Source organism: Leuciscus leuciscus (assembly GCF_965113295.1).
Source record: "Leuciscus leuciscus genome assembly, chromosome: 3".
In the NCBI taxonomy this organism is placed as follows: domain Eukaryota; kingdom Metazoa; phylum Chordata; class Actinopteri; order Cypriniformes; family Leuciscidae; genus Leuciscus; species Leuciscus leuciscus.
The window spans coordinates 62,383,939-62,407,811 of NC_138727.1; the positions used below are offsets into that span (position 1 = coordinate 62,383,939).

A 23,873-nucleotide genomic window follows, 5' to 3' on the forward strand; every position below is an offset into this window, starting at 1 on the left:
TGACTTGATGACTAAGTTGCGACTTGACTTGACTTGACAAAGAGTATGACTTGACTTGACTTGACTTGATTTGACTTGACCCTTACAACAGAATGACTTGGCTTGACTTTGACTTGCAATGTTAAGACTTGGACTTGACTTGAGACTTGAATTTAGTGACTTACTCCCACCTCTGCTCAATACCCTCATTGCCAGAGGTGGGAGTAAGTCACTAAATTCAAGTTTATTGAGAGCGCTACAAAGCTTTAGAGCAACAGGAGAGTTTTGTTAGTTTCCCTTTTATTCAGCGATATCAGATTCAGTCTGATATATTTAATATGAGTCGGATTCTTCCCATATGTGAAATCTTCTACAAACACAGATGCTGGAGGCAAGAGACAAAGGCATGGTAACAAATTAGAAAAGCTTTATTGATTAATTTGCACTTTTATCAAAGTCATATCAAAAGTAGAAGAAGAAGAAGCTATCTAATGAAAGTAGAGCAATTCTGGATGGAAACTCCTTAGCAGTTAAATGTAAATATAGTAATATTAAAATAGAAAAGTATATTAAAAAAAAATCGTATTAAATGAGAGTAAAATGAATATAAGTGATAATTGCATGCAATATACTGCCTGTATATATCCAGAATGCATTTTTGCATAAAATGCCTCTTTAACTCGATTCAAGGCAAGACACTCGTTCACTGGTCTTGAGATTTTGTTTTATTTTGCTTTTTTATTAAACTATATCCAGATTTCAGTTACAATAAAAATCTCAAAATCATTTCTCAAAATAAGTTTCGAACCAGACTTCATCCAGTGTTGAGATTTCTGGTCTGAAAATGTATTCAAATTCGTGCATATTTATTTAGATAATGCCTCTTTGCATTCTATCAGCCTGTGGTGTCTTGCCTTAAACTGATGTTACACTACACATCCTCAGAGTCCAGGGAACAGGTAGAGTTTCTTGGGAGGGGACGTCCTGTCAATACACGGCATTAGTTTTTTCAGACCTGTGAATCGTGGGTCATTCTCCATGCGTGAGGTGACCTATGATAAAAAAAGATCACATGTGAATGTGAGAAGAAGCAAACTCCTGTATTTATTTTAGCTGAGCAAAGCACTGGAAGAGATTATTTTGCTTTTGGGCTGAAATAAAGTAAAACCATTTAAATGGGATTTTTAACTTATACCTTTCTGAACAACTCCATAATGTCATCAATATGAGCCTGTTTACAGAACACATCCACAATGTACATGATAAAATAACTTCCTTCGACAGGATTCCTGTATGCACGGATACCTGTGGAGAAAAAACATTGGTAGGTTGAAGAACTTCACAAAGCAACTCAAATTGGCCATGAACAGTGTGTTGTGTGAGCAACAAATCAATTTCAGAAATCAGTGTTTTCTGATCACGTACCAGGGAGGCAGGACTTAAAACTGATGAAGTCTTTCTCTCTGTGCACAGCGGAGTCTGACTGTATATCCACACCTCCTGGATGATCTGGACAGAGAAACAGTTAATGATATCGATGATAATAATACAGTAAATCCAGGAAAAATATGAATACAGAGTAAAAAGAGAAACAGAAATATGATAAGAGGAGTTGAGTTTTATCAGTAATGTCGTACCTCCTCTGCAGGCTTGAATCAGAATAACCTTTGGTTTATCAGTCAGAGCACAACATTCCTCAGAGTTCAGACTGGAGAAGATGTCGTCAACAAAGTAGAAATCATTGGGGTTTTTCTGGTGATGATAGTTGACACCTAAAATGGCATCTTTATTTTGGATTATGCACCCATGAGACATCAGAACCACAAAGGTGCTGTCCGAGTCTTCATGTTCAGGACGTGCAGCGAAGTCCTCGACTCTAGCAGATATTTCCTGTCAATAAAAACTTCTTTTTTTTTTTTTACAGAAATGCATAGTATATAATGCATTGTAAAATATTTGTTCACATTTCTATATCCACATCAGAAGTCCACTAGCTCTATAACACGCACTTGCCCAGTTAGATCTCTGTATTTCTTAACTCTGTAACCCAAAGCTGTCAGCAGCCACTCCATGTTCTCCTCGTCTCTCTCTGCTCCAGCCCTGTACTTTAAGTGCTTGAACTGTATGTTGCTGATCAGCAGAGCTAAAATTTCCTCTGAGACTTGTCCATTGGGATATAAACCTGTGAGAAAACATCAGTATTAGCAGAATTATAACATTAATAGAGTCACCTGAACTGAAACTAAATAAGGAGTGATTATAAATGCATTGTGTGAATAGATGATTCAACAATATAAAATTCATAATCATAAAACGTTATTTAGATTTAGAGGCCATAAATTAATGTTTTCCAATATTGTTGTTGATATCATGAGAGAAAAAGAATATTAAATACAGAAATGGCCATAATAAATAAATAGAGTATGTTTAACAACGTAATTTTTCATAATATATCATAAGCTTGAAAACTCAATGTTCTGGCACCAAATTAACGATGGCTATTAACTGATATTTGACATATCTCTGGTATTAAAACAAGATTAATGTGTCTAGCATCTGGAGGGCCACAGTCCATCAGCGTTCAGATCCTCTCAGAGACATTCAGGGCGCTTTCACACTGGCAGTTTAGTGCGGACCGGGGCACGGTTCGCATGAAAAATCGCTAATGTGAACGCTGTCATCGGACCCGGGTGCGCACTAGAGTACCGAACCCGAGACTACCTGGAGGAGGTGGTCTGAGCTCGGTTGCTCCCGAACCGTGGTGCGGTTCGCGTTAATGTGCAAGCAACACGGACTCGGGTGCGCGCTTGTTCAGAAAGTATAGTATCCCGCGCATGCGTATCACTGTCGATATCATTGTTTGATTGCGTTTGCGATGACGTAAGATCACTGCAAACGCACCTGGGTTCGATACAACTAATTGAGTGTGAAACCAGACCAACGCTGCGGGGGGCGCCGGGAACTAGCGCACTCGGGTTCGGACCGTAGCAAACGAACCCAGTGGAAAAACGCCCTCAGTCTTTGTTAATTTCACTATCATGGACTTGAATTTCATCATTTCCTGTGTTCTTTGTTCATGTTTCTCTCTTTCATTTGTTGCTATGGTAACTCATTTAATCGTCACACCTGCTTGTCATTTTAGTTCATTATCTGTATATATAAGCTCCTCATTTCTCTAGTTGTTGGTTATAATTTGTGTTTGGAGTTTGTACTAGAACACACTGTTACCTGTGGATGATGAGATTGTTTGATTCAATACTTTTGTTTTGAATTAATCTTCATCTGACCTTCTTCTGTGGACTTTATTCACTGCTATTGTGACAGTTCCTGCCTGAGATCCTCATTAATCCTGAACTCTTGCTGCTTCAGCTGCTGGATGGACTTAAACTCTGCAGGACGGCGGCCCTACAAAAGCTGGACTAGCAATCCCTGAATGCACTGCTTTCACAAAAGTATAGAAACAGAGACTTGCATCATCTTTTTTGTCTTTGAGAATTCTGTCCTTAAACTCTTGGCTGCTTTGAATAATGTTGTCTGGTCTCTTCCAGTCGGACTGGATGGGCTGATCCTCCACAGACACTGAAGCATTTCTTCTGTCCTCCGGCTCAGACCGCTGAACTGAAGTCAGGAAAACACACATCACAATATATCAACAGCCTGAAGAACATTCTCAACAGTCTGTCTGCAGCTCCAGCTGTTTATGAATGAAAGTCGACAGCATTAAGACTTTGAAGAGACACTTTCAAGGTCCTTGTTTTCAGGTCATAAACTTTTTTTTCTTCTTTTTTTTTACTTTACGTAAATATCAACCCATCTTGTATACATATTTAATACTGCATTGGTAACACTTTACAATCAGGTTCATTAGTTCACATTAGTTAGTGTATTAACTAACATGAACTAACCATGATATGAGTAATACATTTGTTACAGTATTTATTATTCTTTGTTAATGTTACTTCATAAAAGTACAGCTGTTCATTGTTTGTACAGAGCATTGACTAATGTTAACAAATACATTTATTTATTTGATTTTAATAACGTATTAGTAAATGTTAAAATTAATATTAACTAAGATTAATAAATGTTCAAGGAAGTATTGTTCATTCTTAGTTTATGATAACTAAGGTAGTTAAAGGTATAGCGGAGGATCTTTCCAAATTTTAGATAAGACCCGCCCTCTCCACTTTTTGAAAAGTTTGATTGATTCACCAGAATGATTGACAATTAGGAGGACCAATAGTTTAGACTACCCACCAGGAAGTAAAACATCCTCCGCCATGGGCGTAGATTACGCGGGGGACGCGGGGGACGTGTCCCCCCCACTTTTTATAAAATGTAAATTCGTCCCCCGCACTTTTTCATTGGGCAAGTGTGTCCACGACAAGCTGAGGTTTTCGCGGGTGTGTATAGCCTACATCGAGATTTAAAATCCAAAGAGTCAAGTCTATCTACATACGTGACTTTCACGTTTCCATGGTAATCAGTCACTCGTGCATCACGACACGCCCATGCTCGCACCCGCGCCCAATCCATTTTTTTTCATAGAGGTCGCAATGAGTTCAAAACGGCAAAAAACTCTTCAGTCTTCACTCGATCCTTTTTCACGAAAAAGTCAAGCGCTGTAAGTAAGTTGTCATGTGGTATCCGAATTGTGTTGCACAATGATGAATAACTCTGCCTATTTCTCTTGTTGAATAATTAACAAGTTTTGTTGTAAATTGAAAATATTCACTACCCGCACAAACGTGCATTTATTTTCAATCTTTTTTTATTCGTAATGTCTTTTATTTTCACAGATGTTATCAAAGCCCTTCAAATTAGAATAAACATGGTGATTGTTAGCCTAATGCTGAATTTGTATTTTCATGCATTAACAGCCTGCTTGAATCAGGCAGCGTTGTAACATGTGTACATGATGACAAACTTTAAGTTCTCTTGAAAAAGCCTAACCAGAAAGTTTGAAGTAGTTTTAAAAGCTTGAAGTTTGAAGGTTTTCAATTGGAAAGTTTTAGTTTAGTAAGATAGATAGATAGATAGATAGATAATAATAAATAGTATTATATTAATAATAAATAGGGAATCACAGATAATGCAAGGATGATTCTGATTTAATTTAATTTAATGTTAAGTGGCGATTGATAGCCTATTACACTGACGGTAACAAAGTTTCAATTTGGAATGAAAGATGGAGCATAGGTTACATTTAATAAAATGAAGGAAAAAATGCCCTTTATAAAGGTAAAAAACGTATTCTGATACGAGTGTTTTCCAACAGTGATGTAATAATTGTAGTTTGAATAATTGTAATGTGATGATCAGATACCATCATAGGTTTGGGCGGTTGGCGGGTGGATTATTTATTTTTAACAGCAGATTCGGGTGACTCAAAGTGCACCAGATTAATGAATTTATCTTTAAAATGTACAAATTTTCTTCCAGGGGGGCATGCCCCCCGACCCCCCTAGGGGTACTGAGCTCCACCCACAAACACAGTAGGCTATATGATGGTCTATGAAAAATACAAATTTAATTATCTTATTATTAAAATGCATGATCAGGATTTTACCACTTCCGCCTAGTTTTGAGCCAGGAAAAACCCTGCATGTGCAATATAAAGTAATGAACATCTTTCTTTCTTTCTGTTTTATTGCTTTAAAAATAAATAGCATATTAAGCCAATTAAGCAAAAACCTGTCAACAAAAGTCTGAAAAAAACTGGTATTACACTTGACATTCTGTCCCCCTCACTTTTGAAATGATGGCTACGCCCCTGGTCCCGCTATACCTTTAACTAATGTTAACTAATGAACCTTAGTGTTACTAAAGTGTTACTTTTCACTATATTACTGGCAATATTATGACATAGACGGGTTTCTGTGCAACGTGATCACAGAGATGCGCGCGCAACTATGGGGCAGAAAGCAGCACTCTTTACAGCATATAGCAGAAACAAGAGATGACACGTGTGAACTGCACTAACTGCCAAGAAGATGGATTTAAAATGTAAGAAATTAATACTTTTATTCATCAAGAATGAATTAAATTGATCAAAAGTAACAGTAAAGACATTTATAATGTTTCAAAAAGATTTCAAATAAATGTATGTTCATCAAATAATCTAAAAACTGTTTTCAACATTGATAATAATAATGAATATTTTATCAAATTACCATATTAGAATGATTTCTGAAGGATCATGTGACACTGAAGACTGGAGTAATGATGCTGAAAATCCAGCTTTGATCACAGGAATAACTTACATTTTTAAATATATTTATACAATAGAAAAGTCAGTTTAAATAAGTGTATATATCGGGCCATATGATTGCGAAATCTGCGTTAATTGCTGAGTTCTGCATAACAGTACATGCCAATACTTGCATGCACCTCCAAGTACTGTTTAAAAACGATATAATATTCTTTGTGGGGTTCATTATCATAATTCGGCAGAACAGATGTTGTAGGCTACATGCAGAGATTTGCATCCATCTCTTTTCTCCACATAAATGATAGTTACCTCATGCGAGGTGCATGTAAAACGGTTAGCGGTTTTGCCCCCTGAATGCGCGCGCGTCCAGTATTGTTACACGAAACCCGTCTATAGAATCACACCCTTATTTTCAACCTAATTTTCTGTTTGATCTATTGCAATGATCTATAACATTTGAACATTTACACAATATTCACATGATTATCTATTTTATTGTATTATTTATAATAAACACACATTTGTATATGCAAAAAATGTTACATAACTGTACCATTTAATGTTTATCTCTCTTTATTTTTTCATAATAATGACTTCTATTCAATCTTAAACTAGTATAAATTGTTATTTCTTTACCTTCCTGAAGTTGTCCCTCAAGTTCGCCTGCGAGATCATTTTTGTCCATGCGTCGCAGCACTTGTACTGCAATATTGCCAGCATTAGCACAGTACTGCGATACCATGTGATCCATGACATCATGAGGATCAGCATTCTGAAGCCTTGCTCGAGGAATAGGCTTTATGTCTTTTGTAGGAGGAGTCGAAAGGTACCAGATGAATTTATTTAGCTCTTTATCCACAAGCTCCTCAAGTTGCTTAATCATCAGTAATTTTATTGCAGTAGTGGACATTTTGTGTCACTGGGAGAAAAAGGACAGTTAAAAGTACAAATCTGAGATCATTGTACACTCATTTTGCTCTTAAAGAAGTTTATTCGATCGTTTTCAAGCATTCAATATAAAGATAATATTGCTCAGCTAAAAACCCAGAAAAACCTGATTGGAGGATAATTGTTTGACTATCAAACCTCAAAAGTGCATTGATAAATGATTTGACGAAGTGAACGCCCTTTAGTGTTCAGTAACTGCAAAAGGCCTAAATGTGTTTTTCTCTCTCTCATGCATGTCACAAGAATCATAAATACAGTTTTTATTAGATTATTGGTTTTAATAGAGACTTTTTTTTTTTTTTTTACCTAATGTGCACAACATTTTAAGTGAATCAAAACCTTTTAATCAAAGTTATGAATTTTGAACAATACCCGTTCTTGTCTTAGGACAACTTTGATTAACTTTTTTGATCCACTTCAAATGTTAGGAGCAAAACCTGTGCCAATACTGCACACACGAACAGCTCCCACATAGCAACATTGTGTTCGTCCCACATCTGGCTGACTGACTTTATTTCCGTCAGACGACTTCAGAAGTTTTTATTGAGAATTAACAGAGGTTTAACTCTAATGTGTTTCATTTGAAGTCACCATAACAGTGATTAGTGTTTCCATTAGTTGAGCTCTTAACTCTTATTATATCTTTTGTCTTTAAGGCCGCTGTGACAGTGTGTTTGTTAAACACATTTGCAGCAGCAAAGAAAGCTAAAGTGAAGTGAGATCAGGTGATGATGGTTACCTGTTGATGGATATATAATCATCATGAAATAGACTGATTCACTGATGTCTAAAATCGGGTATTTTATTTAAAAGGAATTCATTAATTATAAAAAAAACGATCTGAGTATATAAAGAAAAAAGTGGGAGAGCATAAATGCAAGTAATATTTTATTATTTTTATTTTTCATGCTTAAAATCAGTGTGTGACCACACCATCACTGTCGTCAAAGGTCAAAGTTGTCGCAACACTGTAAAATCGAATTAATTAGACTTACTTTAAAAAGCATGCAAACCGATTGACTTAAAAAAACAATAAGGTGAAATAGGAATAGTATGTTGAAATGACAAATTCTTAGTTAGAGTACTATAGTTCACTTACACAGTTACTAAAAAAACTGTAGGAACTTGATAATTTACTTTAAATAAAATGTAATTGTTAACATTGTTGTGTTTTGCATGCTGAATGTTGAAGTCTGTGTGACTCGAGCATGATCAATTATACAAGATATTGTCACAAATATAGAGGGTTTATATCAACACAATGGAAGTGTTGCTAATACAATTTTAAAACATTATTATTTTACATAAAATATAGTTATGTTATCATTCTATCTATCATTCATATATATACACACACACACACACACACACACACACACACACACACACACACACACACACACATATATATATATATATATATATATATATGTTTATTACTACTCTTCCTTTTAAACCAAATAACAGTGATGTCTTATTGCATCACTGCAAGGGAGCCGCTAGAAACACTGATCACAATAATAGTGAGTTCAAACAAAAACATTTTTAGGAAAATCAACATTAATTTATGAAGCTCAGTACTGACACCTGTCTTTACTTAGTGTCTCATCATATACATTGTGCATAATGATGAGCACCACTGTCAATGCAATTAAACTAATTTATTTAGAATAAACTCTAAAATACACTGCGAGTAAAAATGTCTTTAAATAAGTTAAGAGCAATGAAGTACTTTTTGAGTGTATTACATCAAGGAGGAAAATGACTTTCTGCATATAAAACAAAAAAAAAGATAATATCAAAATAAATACTTTTTTCTATCAAAAATACTATTTAAATATCATATTTAAATATGTTAAAATATTTTTACTCGATTATAATTATTTTGGAGCATGTGTGCTTTACTCAAGTGAAAATGACACAATACTTGTAGATACTCTTATATAAAATGAAATTTTTGCGAAGAAAAAAGTTTTTACAATTTTATTTCAACAAGAAAAGTAGGCCTACACTTTACATTGCTGCATATTATTTTCTTCCATCTTACTTTCACTCTACAAAGCCAGTCGAATATTGCGCAATTTCATTTAAATAATGCCTATTTTATTTAAGCAAATGACATGATATTTGTTTTAAAATTCATGCAATAATTGGCCACAACTGCGAGAACTTGAAACATGATTCTATTTACTGTGATTAATTTGTTCTGAAACGAAAAACTGAGTAACGTGTGTGAACTTTGATCAAAGCAAAACGATCCCTGTGCTCGCGCAGAAACAACGATACGTACGGCACAAAATATAGCAACACCCAGTCTTTTGATTAGCCTATTAATGAGGACGATGTTTCAAATATCGCGACAGAAGAACGCGAGTGACATAAATAGGATTTACTGACTAACTGTTGCAGACTTGCACTATCAGTTACTTCTAATAAACTACAGGATTTTGTTCGTCAGAACATTCTCTCTCAGAAAAAAAAGGTACAAAAACTGACACTGGGACCGTATTTTTTGTTTGCTAAAAGAAAATATTCATGAGTATATCTGTGTAAATATTTGTTTCTCTGAGGTTTGTGTGTGTGTGTGTGTGTGTGTGTGTGTGTGTGTGTACACACTTCCAGATGCAGAACTGAATTCAGAAACTCTCATTGATCTTCCTAAACATCTAGGTAACTTGAAGTACCAAGTGTGGGAAAAGATGAAGAACATCTGCCCTTACTGTGAGTGCTAGTATTTGTCGGATACTGTAACAGGTGCTTATAAGTCGACTAACAGATGTTATTTTCTTCTAATCTCTCCAGACCCCGTGATCCTGAATCCTAACACATCTCCACCAGACGTCTCTGTGTCAGATGATCTGACCTCTGTGACCTCATGTTTCCGTCGGCAGAACGAACCAAACCCTCTTCGTCTGCACAGGAGCCGGATGGTGTTGGGAAGTGTGGGATATGGTGATGGTGTTCACACATGGGAAATTGAAGTGGGAAACAGTCGCCAATGGACACTTGGAGTGTGTTTTGGATTGGAGGGAAAGCCTATAATGCAACCTTTGACCCCTGAAAACGGCTTTTGGGGTCTCAGACGTGATACATTACATCAAATGTAGTGAATTACCTCTGCAGACTCCAAATCTCTTTGAAAGTGTTTACTGATGATAATTTCAATTTAACAGGTGTGGTTCTGGAACAGAAATACAGAAATAAACTTAAATGAGTGACTTACATAAATTTACTTTAACATTCGTAAGTGATATGATTATAAGGCAATGATCATTACAGGTATGAATAACAATAACATTGAGCCCTTAATAACGTAATAGAAAAACAATTAGAACAGCCATTCTGTATAAGTCCGCTAGATGGCGCCCTTACCGCATTTATGGTGACTGAACACATTTAAATCAATGATTACATGTACTGATAAATCACTAAATAATCCAACACATTGTCATGTCTTACTGTAAATTGTGTGTATTACTTGCAGTAGCTATTATGGATACTGAGAAAGGGATAACAGGACGGCAGTATTACTTAGATAACAGATTCCCGATCGGCATATTCTGAGGAAAAACTTAACAAAATACACTTACTTTCTATTCACGCACACTATATTACATCAGTAATATTCAGATGCTGCCAACAAACGTGCGATAAAGTGGAGTCATCTTGGAACAGCTCGCGTTCATTGCATCTGCTCGGTGCACCTGCTTTTCCTCCTTGGCACGTGATTGGTGATGACGTTGAAGGGTGCGATTGGTCAAATAACAGAGAAGCCTTTTGAACATGAGGACTCATGGAAGAAGAAACGCTGGAGGAAGGTTAGTTCTCTTACGAGAGGTTCTCTCGTACTTGCGTAAGTATCTTACGCTAGGGGGAAAACCTCTTTTCCTCGAGATATTGAAGCCAAAAATTATCCTTAATTTTGCAATAATGTAAAACGCATTGCAGCAGCATGCAGACATGGGCGAGACAGCTCGCGCGCCCATAGGCTGCTCTGCGGCAACTGCACCAGCCTATCGATAGAGGCCCCTCATGACGTCAGGACCAATGAGGGTGCTTCGCGCCCATTACGCCATGTCCCGCCGAAAGCGGGTGGGGCTAGGGCTATAAATACGGCCCAGAGAGGCTGGTTTGGTCAGTTTTTTATCTCTTCAGCGAGCTACGCATTGCTGGATCCTGAGAGGAAGCCGCGCCGTCTGACTCAAGCACCCAGCGGGATTTATCTGCATCTGAAGCTGTCGGTCGACAACTCGCCGCCTTCAGTCGCCGTTCCTGCTGACGCTTTCCGGCGTACATATCCTTTTCTCTGCTACTGTGTTTTGTGTATGTGTGTGTGTTCGCCGCTGCGACACACACTCTCATTGCACTAAAAGAGCCGGGCGTCTTTTTCAAGACGCCCCTTTCCCCCCCCCAACCCGCAAAGCTCGCCGGTGCGCCCGCTTGCCTTGCCTGCTTGGAGGATGATACCTGCTCTCCCTCTGTTCGAGCCGCGCAAACCGCGCCGTTCACAGGGGATGTCAGGAGCGGACGGTCACGGGGCTAGCTTTCTCTCTCCCTCTGTTCGAGCCGCGCAAAATGCGCCATTCACAGGGGAGGCTGGAAGCGGACGGTCGGGGTTAGTTTTTCTTTACGTACAAGAAAGCTACCCTGCCTCTGCGCCCCATTCACGCGTCAATCACCAGCGAAAGGAGAAAATAGTGTTTTAGTCCCGCCGAGGCTGGACTGACCTGAATTTTCTCACACATTTCTCAGTTCCCTGATCAGGCGACTGGAAATATAAATACTGCAGCGCCGGCAAGCAAACGCCGAAGAAAACATGTTGACGCTCTTATATGCTCGTGCATCTGAAAGCCTTTGTGTTCCCCCCTGTGGCTCAGTGGAGGAATCTTTGGTTTTTCACACGAGAGACCGGAGTTCGAATCTCGGTCTAACGGCAGATTAATTATGCCTCCAATGCTTCGCTCTGTCAGTTCCCTGAAAGGCGACTGCAGATGTGCATTTTGCAGCCAATGAGCGCGTTGTACAACCCGCTCGCCTGCACCCAAACACCGTTTCTATGGTTCCCGTGCGTCACTGGCGAAAGGAGAAAAGAGTGTTAATGTCCCGCTGCGGCCGGGCCGAATTCTATTTCTTACACATTTCTCATTCCCCTCTGAAGTTCAGGCGACTGGAAATGTCATACTGCAGTGAGCGAGCCTGTTGTAATGCACGCACGCCTGCAAACAAACGCCAGCATGTTGACGCTCTCTGTTTCTATGGCAACTTCTCGCTCGTTCAGTTCCAGTAAATGCGACTGTTCCAGTGTATTCTGCAGTAAACAAGTCGGCGACACAGCCCGCTTGCCTGCACACAAACGCCGCTTTACGGCTACCCAGATAAATCCCATAGAGTGTATTTTCTGGTGTTCCGGCCACGGGCGATGGTGTTATGAGTGTAGACAAAATGCCCACTGCCCAGTGCTCATTCCTACACAGAAACACAGGTTTCTCTGATAATACTCGCGCTATTTAAATGCCTTTGTGTCTTCCCCTGTGGCCCAGTGGCAGATTCTCAGATTTTCACGCGAGAGACCCATGTTCGATCCCAGGTCTACAAAAAAAAAACTTTTTTTTTGCCGTCAATGCTCGCTCTGTCAGTTCCCTGAAAAGGCGACTGCAGATGTGTATTTTTGCAGCCAACGAGCGCGTTGTACAACCCGCTCGCCTGCACCCAAGCACCGTTTCTATGGTTTCCGTGCGTCACTACCTCCATTCTCACACATTTCTCTGGAAATGTCAATATTGCAGTGGACGAGCCTATTGTAATACACGCACACCTGCAAACAAACGCCAGCATGTTGACGCTCTCTGTTTCTATGGCAACTTCTCACTCGTTCAGTTCCAGTAAATGCGACTGTTCCAGTGTATTCTGCAGTAAACAAGTCGGCGACACAGCCCGCTTGCCTGCACACAAACGCCGCTTTACGGCTACCCAGATAAATCCCATAGAGTGTATTCTCTGGTGTTCCGGCCACGGCCGATTGTGTTATGAGTGTAGACAAAATGCCCACTGCCCAGTGCTCATTCCTACACAGAAACACAGCCCGTCGCACAGGGCTCGCGCACATGAAATCGACCCAGATCAATTGCGCATTAAATGTGGTAAATGTGCCCACTGCCCAGTGCCCACAAACACTACGTTCTGCATGTCTCAAGGTTTCTGTAAAACGAAACCAACATGCATTCGCTCTGCTCAGGCAGACAATGCTCTCAGTGTTGTAAATGTGCCCGCTATCCCACGCCCACATTCACACATAGACATGACAGGTCTTACGGGACTCGCCCAGCCCTCCCCCTCTCGGTTGACCACCGCAGAGGAGTCGAGCGCGGGCAATCTGCCCGCTGTTATCAGCGCGCCCCCTGCCTCAAATGTCATAAGCGCGACGCTTATGTTGCAGCACACTGAAGCCCCTCTGTCGCTGAGCGACCAGAGCGCGCTTCGCATTCAACCCCTAGCCATTCGTGCAAACGCATGGGCAAGGCTACCCGGGGTTTCGAAGTGGGTGCTAGACATTATAGAAAGAGGCTATTCGCTACAGTTCGGTCGACGCCCGCAACGCAAAGCGGCGCGAATCGATACTACGGTGAAAAAGGAAGTAGCACACCTACTTCGGGCCGAAATAGCGAAGTTACTGAGCAAAGGGGCTATAGAACCCCTATCACAAGCTCAGAGCGAAGGGGGCATGTACAGCAGATATTTTCTGGTACCCAAAAAAGACGGGGGTCTCAGACCCATTTTAGATCTAAGACGACTAAACAAAGCACTTCTGAAACGACGGTTCAGAATGCTCACGACCAAGAAAATCCTCTCGCAAATTTGCCAAGGGGACTGGTTCATGTCGATAGATCTGAAAGACGCTTATTTTCAAATACAAATAGCGTCACGTCACAGGCGATTTTTGAGATTCGCCTTCGAGGGCCAGGCATATCAGTACACAGTCCTGCCATTTGGCCTATCCCTGGCACCTCGCGTATTCACGATGTGCATGGATGCAGCGCTCGCACCCCTCAGGCTCCGAGGCATACGAGTGCTGAATTATTTGGACGATTGGCTGGTTCTAGCTCGATCACAGTCGGAGCTCATAGAACACAGGACCATATTACTCGATCACCTCGAGAATTTAGGTCTCACAGTCAATTGGGCAAAGAGTTCACTGTCTCCCAGTCAGAAAATATCTTTTCTGGGCACAGATCTGGACTCGCTGTCTATGACAGCACAGCTGTCGCCGCAGCGCAGACTAAGTATTCAGCGCATGACAGAGATTTTTTTTCGCCACGGCGCTTTAGTCCCGCTCAAAAAGTTTCAAAGGATGCTGGGTCTCATGGCTTCAGCATCCTCAGTGCTTCAGCTGGGTCTGCTTCGCATGCGCCCGCTGCAGTATTGGTTGAAAGCGCGCGCCGCGCAGAGCTTGGACCTCCGGTCTCGCGCGCCTCAAGGTCGATCAGAAATGCGTCGCAGCTCTGAAACCTTGGACAGTGACCGACTGGTACCGGTCAGGTGTAAGCCTGGGGACTTCCTCGAGTGTGAAGGTGGTGTCTACGGATGCCTCAACCTCGGGATGGGGAGCGCTGCTTGAGGGCAGACCGTTATTCGGCCAGTGGTCGGAACGGGAAAAGCTTCTGCATATAAACTGCCTGGAAATGATGGCAGTCGACAACGCGCTGAGGCGCTTTTTGTCCCCAGATAAAAAGATACCACGTCTTGGTCCGTTCGGACATGTCAGTGGTGGCTTATATAAATCACCAAGGAGGTATCAGATCCAGAATCCTTCACAGGCTGACGGAACACCTCCTGGTCTGGGCTCAGCACAATCTGCGCTCGCTCAGGGCAGCGCATGTGCCCGGCCATCTGAATGTGGGACCAGACAGACTGTCCAGAAACAATCTGCCGAAAGGAGAATGGTCTTTACATCCACAGACAGTCAAAATGCTATGGAGGACATTTGGCAGAGCGGAAATAGACCTATTTGCGTCTCAAGAGAACGCTCATTGTCAGGAATTCTTCTCCAAGAGCAGGGATGCGCTGGCTCACGTCTGGCCCCGCTGCCCGCTCTATGCGTTTCCCCCTGTCACGCTCCTACCCCAGGTGTTAGAGCGAATCAGGGAGAGCGGATGCCCAGTGCTACTCGTCGCCCCATTTTGGACAAACCAAGTCTGGTTTCCAGTCCTGATGCAGCTGACGAGTACCGCCCCGTGGCCGATACCGGTGAGGAGGGATCTCCTCTCGCAGGCGAACGGCTCGATCTGGCATCCTTGCCCGGAGCTTTGGTCCCTACATGTGTGGGCCATCAACGGGTACCCGTTAACCTCCCAGCGGGAGTGTTAAACACGATCACGCAGGCTAGAGCTCCATCTACGAGGCGGCTCTATTCCTCAAAATGGTCTGTGTTCACTAGCTGATGTACAGCGAGTGGCACTTCACCCTCACGCTGTGGGGTGCCGGAGGTTCTCTCCTTTTTACAAGAGCTTCTGGATAAGGGCAGAACCCCATCCACGCTCAAAGTTTATGTGGCGGCCATAGCAGCGTTCGCTGAACCACCGCTTGGCCAGTCATTAGGAAGGAACGATCTGGTCATTCTCTTCCTTAGAGGAGCTAAGAGGCTGAACCCTCCCAGACCACCCTCAGTTCCCGTTTGGGACCTTTCCACGGTTCTGGAAGCCATGAAAGGTGCCCCATTCGAGCCAATACAGTCAATAGACCTGAAACTCTTGTCTTTCAAAACAGTGTTTCTTCTGGCTCTCGCTTCAGTGAAGCGCATAGGGGATTTGCAAGCGCTCTCAGTGAGCGCGACGTGTATGGAGTTTGGGCCGAATGACTCGAGAGTCATACTCAAACCAAAGCACGGATATGTTCCTAAATCCCTCAACACACCGTTTAGGGCACAGGTTATCTCCCTGTCGGCCCTGCCGGTATCTGAAGAGGAAGGGGACGCAGGCTTCCTTTGCCCGGTCAGGGCGTTAAGAGCCTATGTGTCTCGCTCATCTGTTTTCAGACAGACGGAGCAGCTCTTTGTTTTGTTCAGCGGACGTTCTAAGGGACTAGCTGCGTCAAAACAGAGTCTATCCAGATGGATAGTTGATGCTATAGCGCTAGCTTACACATCCAAGGGCCTGCAATGCCCGATAGGTGTCAAAGCGCACTCCACAAGAGGCATGGCCTCGTCGTGGGCTTGGTCCAGTGGGATTGCCTTGCAAGATATCTGTATGGCGGCAGGCTGGGCCTCCCCGTCTACATTTATAAGGTTTTATAACCTCAAGGTTCCCGCTTTACAAGCTAGGTTGCTCTCGGTTTAAATTTTCAGTATTGCCCGCCCGATCCTATCGGCTCAGGATGCTGAAACCGCTAGAGCGTCGATCACTGATCGTATGTATACTTCTGTGGGCAGTGCGTAAGTCCCCCATATTTATCAGTCCAGGCCGTGTTCGCCCTGGCTGTGTGGAACACTTAATATAATATGCTCTTATCAGAGCTCTATATTACAGGAATGATGCTATTCTAGCCCCTCTTCCCGGATTCTCTGTGAGTCCCTTGTGATTAGGCACTGTATGAGCCCCGGGCACTTGCCCGTGGGACTTTAGTGTTATGTCTCAAGCACGCACGGCGTTTTACACTGTGTTCCCCTAGCGTAAGATACTTACGCAAGTACGAGAGAACCTCTCGTAAGAGAACGTACTCGGTTACTGACGTAACCTCGGTTCTCTCTAGAAGAGGGAACGAGTACTTGCGTATCTTGCCGTGCATGTGTCACGTTCTGATTCGCTTCAGCAATGAAAAAACTGACCAAACCAGCCTCTCAGGGCCGTATTTATAGCCCTAGCCCCACCCGCTTTCAGTGGGACATGACGTAATGGGCGCGAAGCACCCTCATTGGTCCTGACGTCATGAGGGGCCTCTATCGATAGGCTGGTGCAGTTGCCGCAGAGCAGCCTATGGGCGCGCGAGCTGTCTCGCCCATGTCTGCATGCTGCTGCAATGCGTTTTACATTATTGCAAAATTAAGGATAATTTTTGGCTTCAATATCTCGAGGAAAAGAGGTTTTCTCCCTAGCGTAAGATACTTACGCAAGTACTCGTTCCCTCTTCTAGAGAGAACCGAGGTTACGTTAGTAACCGAGTACGTTTTTCTGATGCCAGCAGTGATTCTCTTATTGCACAATTTATCAGAGTGCCGTTGGAGGAGGATCTCTTTCCCACTGCATGTCGTCCCAGTTAACGTTATTCTGACTGTTGAACAGAAACTGTCGTTCATGGAGAGACATCGAGTCTTAATCGAAGTCTGTTTTATTTTGTTTTGGCTATATTGATGGTTATGTTATGGAAGATTGACAAACAAGGCAGATGAAAAGGAAATAACTGTTCATTTACTGTAATGATCTGTTATACTGATTACTTCAGCTGAGATTTGACTGGTCCTGCTGAACCATCTCTTATTTATTTGAAGGACCTTTTCCCCACATCAGTTTTTTGTAGTAGACTGATTTCAGAACAATCACGGAAACTGACCAATTCTTTATCCTCCTCACAATATCCCAAAGCTTTTCCTGTTGGTCCGCAGCAGCAAAGCGGATATAACAGTCATAATGTTGAATGCTAGTCTTGTGTATCATTGTGATCTAACGTGCCACCCTGTATACTAAACTGACTCGTTGGTTTCAGCAGCACTTATTATCATGGTTAATGTGTGTAAATATCCTGTTTCACCAGTTCTGCAGTTGAGGGTTATTCATATTCTATGATTCTGTTTTGCTGGTGTAACCTTCCATGCCTTTCCACATTTCTCTTTTTTTTTAACCATTAGTTGCTGGATTAGATTGGTATTTTTTAACTTTGGTACTAGGTTATTTTTTATTTATTTGTTTTAATTTTTTTTTTCAATACATCTTTAGATCACATTATAAATGTTAGTTTATAAACTAAAATGTCAGGCAGTCAGCTTTTAACAATTTTGTATTTGACCCACTGGAATCCTTAAAGAAATGAATAATTGGGGCCCAATGTTCACCCACTGTGTTCCCACAATAAAACTGTAATGGGGCCATTTATGGGTCCAGTGTGATCGCCAATGTGGGCCCCATAAGGTTTTGTGTGTAGTCCACCTCCGAACCATTATTAGCACCTATTTGCGACCCAAGTAAGCCCACATAATGAACATCTAAATGGGTCCCTCTTAGAGCCCACTATGGACCCATCATATGCCCCAATGGGATAACATGCATGAGGCCCATGTGGAGCCAATGGATACATTTCTATGGGCACCATTTGGATTGTCCAATCTGGTTCCAAGTGACAGTATCGCAAATATATCGCAAACTGATTGCCTCAGTAACACTAGATCCAGAACTTCTTAGTCTAGAGTTAACTGTATTGTCCAATACTCACCTCTTGGCAGAGATTTTGAATCCATCATTAAAAAACATTGGCACATCATTGACTCTGATCCAGCACTTAAATGCTTCACTACATCACCCCGCATTGTGTACAAGAGAGCACCTAACCTCAAAAACATGTTGGTGAGAGCTCATCTTCCATCATTGACTCCACCACATTTTTTGCAGTCTATCCCCGTTGGGAATTACAGATGTGGCAAATGCTCTCAATGTAATTTCACACATAAAACTACTACATTTAATCACCCACGCACTGGAAAACTCTATGACATCAAAGGTGTGATTACCTGTAACACAAAGAATGTCATCTATTTACTTAAATGCCCGTGTATGTTGGTAAAATGACTAGGCCATTGAAAACAAGAATCTCAGAACACAGATCAAATATTCGTAATCATGACATCAAAAGCCCAGTAGCGGTGCATTTTTCACAAGCCCTTCATAATGTTTCCTCTCTCAGATATTGTGGTATTGAACTTGTGAAACAGCCCTCCCGTAGAGGAGATGTAAACTGTCTGTTATTCAAAAGAGAAGCATTTTGGATCTATACCCTGGACACTTTAGCTCCAAAAGGGTTGAATGAAGACTTTGATCTGAGGCTGTTTTTATAATTTCTGTTAATAATTTCTGTAAATAACTCCCATAACTTTGTAAGGATTGTAAATGTTGTGTTATCGTTTTGCTGATTTGATATATGTTACATGTAACACACCTTTGTGGTTTCCTTTATGTACTGATATTTTTGCTCATCTATCATTACTGCCTACAGTGGTAGAGACATATTTAAAAAAAAACAAAAAAAAACATCTAGATTATGTTTCAAGCACTACAGGTCTTCGTTTAGCCACTTAATATATTAAGGTGATATTTTTTTATGTATTTCTAATATATTTTTGGTATGTGTCTAATATATTTCTAATAGTTTTCTTCCTAAAGATATTTTTGTATCACAAATGTTGCTACATTTTGCCTGTTCTTTAATGTGTTTTTTAATGTGGTTTTTTATTTGTTTTTTATTTGGTTTCCTGATGTAATTGCATTTTCACTTGATTGGTCATGTGAGTAATCATGGATGTATGTGATCATGTGATCATGCATGGCTGTATATATGGAGGTGTGTCTCCCCACTTGTTTTTATGTCTGATGAAGGGCTTGGGCCCGAAACGTTGCACGTGGTGAGCAACCATTAAAATTGCTAAGGAGCATTTTCTGGTGTGCGGACTCATTGTTTATCTTTGCAATCACCTGTCTGTCCAGCACCCAGTTTTATGGCTTTGGATGTGCGTGCTGTACCTTTGAACTCCAAGTGACAGCCCACATGGGGCCCACATGGACATATTGGCTGGGCAGATGCAGGAGGCAAGAGACAAAGGCATGGTAACAAATTAGAAAAGCTTTATTGATTAATTTGCACTTTTATCAAAGTTATATAAAAAAGTTCAGCAAATATTCTTATAACAAACTATCTGATGGAAGAAGTAGTGCACATTGACACTATTTTGAAAGGAGAAAACACCTTAGCAGTTAAATGGTTAATATAGTAATATTACAATAGCAAAGTAAATGAGATTGAAGTAAAATAAATGTATATAATTGATAATTGCATGCAAATAGACTGCCTGTATTTATTTAGAATGCGTTTTTGGATAAAAGACCAATCTTTACTATTAGCCTGTGGTCAGAGCCTTGCCAGATCAGAGTCCAGGGAACAGGTAGAGTTTCTTTGGAAGGGACGTCCTGTCAACACATGGCATTAGTTTACCATAGGCTCTCAATCTTGTGTCTTTCTCCATGCTTGAGGTGACCTATAAAAAAATATCATATTTGAATGTGACAAGCAAACTCCTGTATTCATTTTAGGTGAGCAATGCACAGAAGGTGATAAAAAAAATAAAAAAAATAAAAAAAACCTAGAAGAGATTGTTTAGACTTTGGGTTTAAATAAAGCAAACCAATTTAAATGGGATTTTCAATATTTACCTTCCTGAACAACTCCATAATGTCATCAACATGAGCTCGTTTACTGAACACCTCCAGGATGTAACAGATAAAATAACTTCCGTTGGAACTATTCCTCCATGCGTTGGTATCTGTGGAGAAAAGCCACAGGTTAAGGTATTTCACAAAGTAACCCAAAATTGTAAACATTGCTCATTATTGAAGAAACACTGGCCAACACGAGTGGTTTCATCAGTTCACCATGGCAGTGTGAATCCATATTAAAGTAACTTTGTTAAAAAAAGGAAATAATTTGCTTTATTTTTACCAGGTGTTACACCACGAAAATGCGGATTAGAAAGAAGACCGCGAGTGTTCAGGGTGTCATTTGGGACAGGGCAATAGTGTCTGCCCAGATCCGGCCCACATCTGGCACGTGTGGAACCCATGTGTAGGGTTGCCACCTGTCCCTTAAAATAGGGAATTGTCCCATATTTACAGGTAAAATGATGCGTCCCGTATCAAATCAATACAGGATGCGATTTTACATAGGCCCACACATAGTTAAATAAAAACATAAGGATTTTGCAGTGTGCAGAATACTAGTAAATATAAAGTAATCAATCTCACAATAAGTAGCAGAGAAGCTCATTTTCACGTGATTGCAGTTTAGGGGCTTTGTTTCCATAGCGACGGAGTCTTGTGAAAGTGCTGTAAACCTGAGTGTTTTTTTAACCCCTTGTGTGCTGTTTGGGGTCTGAATGGGTGTCCCTTATTTTCCAACCCTATCCATGTGTATCAGGTGTCAGCCAGATCTGGGCCGACTCTACACAGCAAAATCCCCAGTGTTATATTAACACTGCTCAGTGTTTATATGAGTCCACACTCAGAGTGTTATAATTAACACTCAAGAGTGTTAAAGTTAATGAGATAATTAAGTGATTAATTGAGTGATGATTGAGCATTATTGAAGACACCTGATGTTAACAAGCAGAATCACTGAAGGAGAAAATTAATTTTAAAATGGTCACCATTATGGTGATGGGTGTTTAGTTTAGTTTATGGATTATAGCAGCACTGTCCTTGTCGAGCATGCCATTTTTAGCCTTTTCAATGAAATCCAAATGATCAAATCAATAAAAAAAAAAATTAAAAAAACTTAAAAGGTGTTCTTTTAGGCACACACACACACATCAAGAATTAGCATATGAATCTCAACAATGGTGACAAACAGATCACCTCTGAACATAAGCTCATTATTTATTCATGCAGCAGTGCATGATGGGAGCCATGAATGAGTTTTGATTGGTGGTACCCAGAATGCACTGCAACATGCTTTATTATTGTCACCATTGTTGAGATTCACAGGCTGATACTTGATGTCTGTGTCAAAACAAAAAAAGAACAAAAAAAAAGTTGTTTATGAACAACTTTTCGGAAATTATTTGGATTACATTGTACAAGTTAAAAATATTATGCTTTTCAATGACAGTGCTGCTATAATTAATAAAGTATATCTAATTCAGAAATTAGGCTCTATATGAATTCAGTGATTCAGGTTAAATTATTCTGAAATAATGATTATATTAAATACAACCAACACCATCAGATCACCTTTTCGCTTAGCAAACACTGATCAGCATAATGGTGACATAACCAATTACGTTTTTTCTCCTTCAGTGATTCTGCTTGTTAACATTAGGTGTCTTCAATAATGCTCAATCATCACTCAATCAATCACTTAATTATCTCATTAACTTTAGCACTGCTTCAGTGTTACTTAAAACACTCTGAGTGTGGACTCATATAAACACTGAGAGTGTTACTTTAACACTGGGGATTTTGCTGTGTATGTTGCTGTCTGGGCTACAAGTCAATCTCATTTCAGAAATCAGTGTTTTACTGACCAGGGAGGCAGGACTTAAAACAGACAAAGTCTTTCTCTCTGTGCACAATGGAGTCTGATTGTATTTTCACAGCTCCTGTGTGACCTGGACAGAGAAACAGTTAATGATATGGATGATATTACATATAAATATTATAATATTACAATAAATCCAGAAAATTATATATATATATATATATATATATATATATATATACACTGCTCAAAAAAATTAAAGGAACACTTTGAAAACACATCAGATCTCAATGGGGAAAAATATCATGCTGGATATCTATACTAATATGGACTGGGTAATGTGTTATGAACGAAAGGATGCCACATCGTTTGATGGAAATGAAAATGATCAACCTACAGAGGATTGAATTCAAAGACACCCCCGAAATCTAAGTGAAAAAATGATGCAGCAGGCTTGTCAATTTTGCTGAAATTTCATTGCAGCAACTCAAAATGGTACTCAGTAGTTTGTATGGCCCCCACGTGCTTGTATGCATGCCTGACAACGTCGGGGCAAACTCCTAATGAGACGACGGATGGTGTCCTGGGGTATTTCCTCCCAGATCTGGACCAGTGCATCACTGAGCTCCTGGACAGTCTGAGGTGCAACCAGGTGATGTCAGATGGACCGAAACACAATGTCCCAGAGGTGTTCTATTGGATGTAGGTCAGGTGAGCGTGGTGGCCCTTCAATGGTATCATTCCTTCATCCTCCAGGAACTGCCTGCATGCTCTCGCCACATGAGGCCGGGCATTGTTGTGCACCAGGAGGAACCCAGGACCCACTGCACCAGCATAGGGTCTGACAATGGATCCAAGGATTTCATCCCGATACCTAATGGCAGTCTGGGTGCCATTGTCTAGCCTGCAGAGGTCTGTGCGTCCCTCCATGGATATGCCTCCCCAGACCATCACTGACCCACCACCAAACCGGTCATGCTGAACGATGTTACAGGCAGCATAACATTCTCCACGGCTTCTCCAGACCCTTTCCTGTCTGTCACGTGCTCAGGGTGAACCTGCTCTCATTTGTGAAAACCACAGGGCACCAGTGGCGGACCTGCCAATTCTGGTGTTCAATGGGAAATGCCAATCGAGCTCCCTGGTGCTGGGCAGTGAGCACAGGGCCCACTAGAGGACGTCGGGCCCTCAGGCCACCCTCATGAAGTCTGTTTCTGATTGTTTGGTCAGAGACATTCACACCAGTGGCCTGCTGGAGGTCATTTTGTAGGGCTCTGGCAGTGCTCATCATGTTCCTCCTCGCACAAAGGAGCAGATACCGGTCCTGCTGATGGGTTAAGGACCTTCTACGGCCCTGTCCAGCTCTCCTAGAGTAGCTGTCTGTCTTCCTGGAATCTCCTCCATGCTCTTGAGACTGTGCTGGGAGACACAGCAAACCTTCTGGCAATGGCACGTATAGATGAGCCATCCTGAAGGAGCTGGACTGCCTGCGCAACCTCTGTAGGGTCCA

The 23,873-nt window shown here is 41.1% G+C and overlaps 2 protein-coding genes and 1 long non-coding RNA gene across 5 annotated transcripts in view; all 3 read right to left on the minus strand.

The window, feature by feature from the left end:
* LOC309493747 (caspase b-like) overlaps window positions 1–23,873 on the minus strand; it is a 49,871-nt gene that overhangs the window by 11,722 nt on the left and 14,276 nt on the right. The gene's annotated exons all lie outside the window — the stretch shown is intronic.
* The window catches only part of LOC309493762 (caspase b-like), a 37,504-nt gene continuing 14,224 nt past the window's right edge, over window positions 594–23,873 (minus strand). Inside the window, exons 6-8 of one of the 3 annotated variants that reach the window (XM_082162998.1) lie at window positions 1,405–1,488; window positions 1,175–1,284; window positions 594–1,031 (exon numbers count right to left, since the gene is read on the minus strand). In XM_082162998.1, the coding sequence (XP_082019124.1) occupies window positions 921–1,031; window positions 1,175–1,284; window positions 1,405–1,488 (305 nt within the window). In that variant the 3' untranslated portion in view covers window positions 594–920. Of the gene's footprint in view, window positions 1,032–1,174; window positions 1,285–1,404; window positions 1,489–19,937; window positions 20,370–20,544; window positions 20,655–22,409; window positions 22,494–23,873 lie in introns of those variants that run through there. The other 2 variants (XM_082162997.1, XM_082162996.1) reach the window with 2 other exon arrangements.
* On the minus strand, window positions 3,750–6,816 carry LOC309493983. The gene is made up of 2 exons (XR_014204161.1): window positions 5,804–6,816; window positions 3,750–4,131 (listed from the first exon to the last, which is right to left on the minus strand). It is a non-coding gene; the product is annotated as an uncharacterized lncRNA (long non-coding RNA).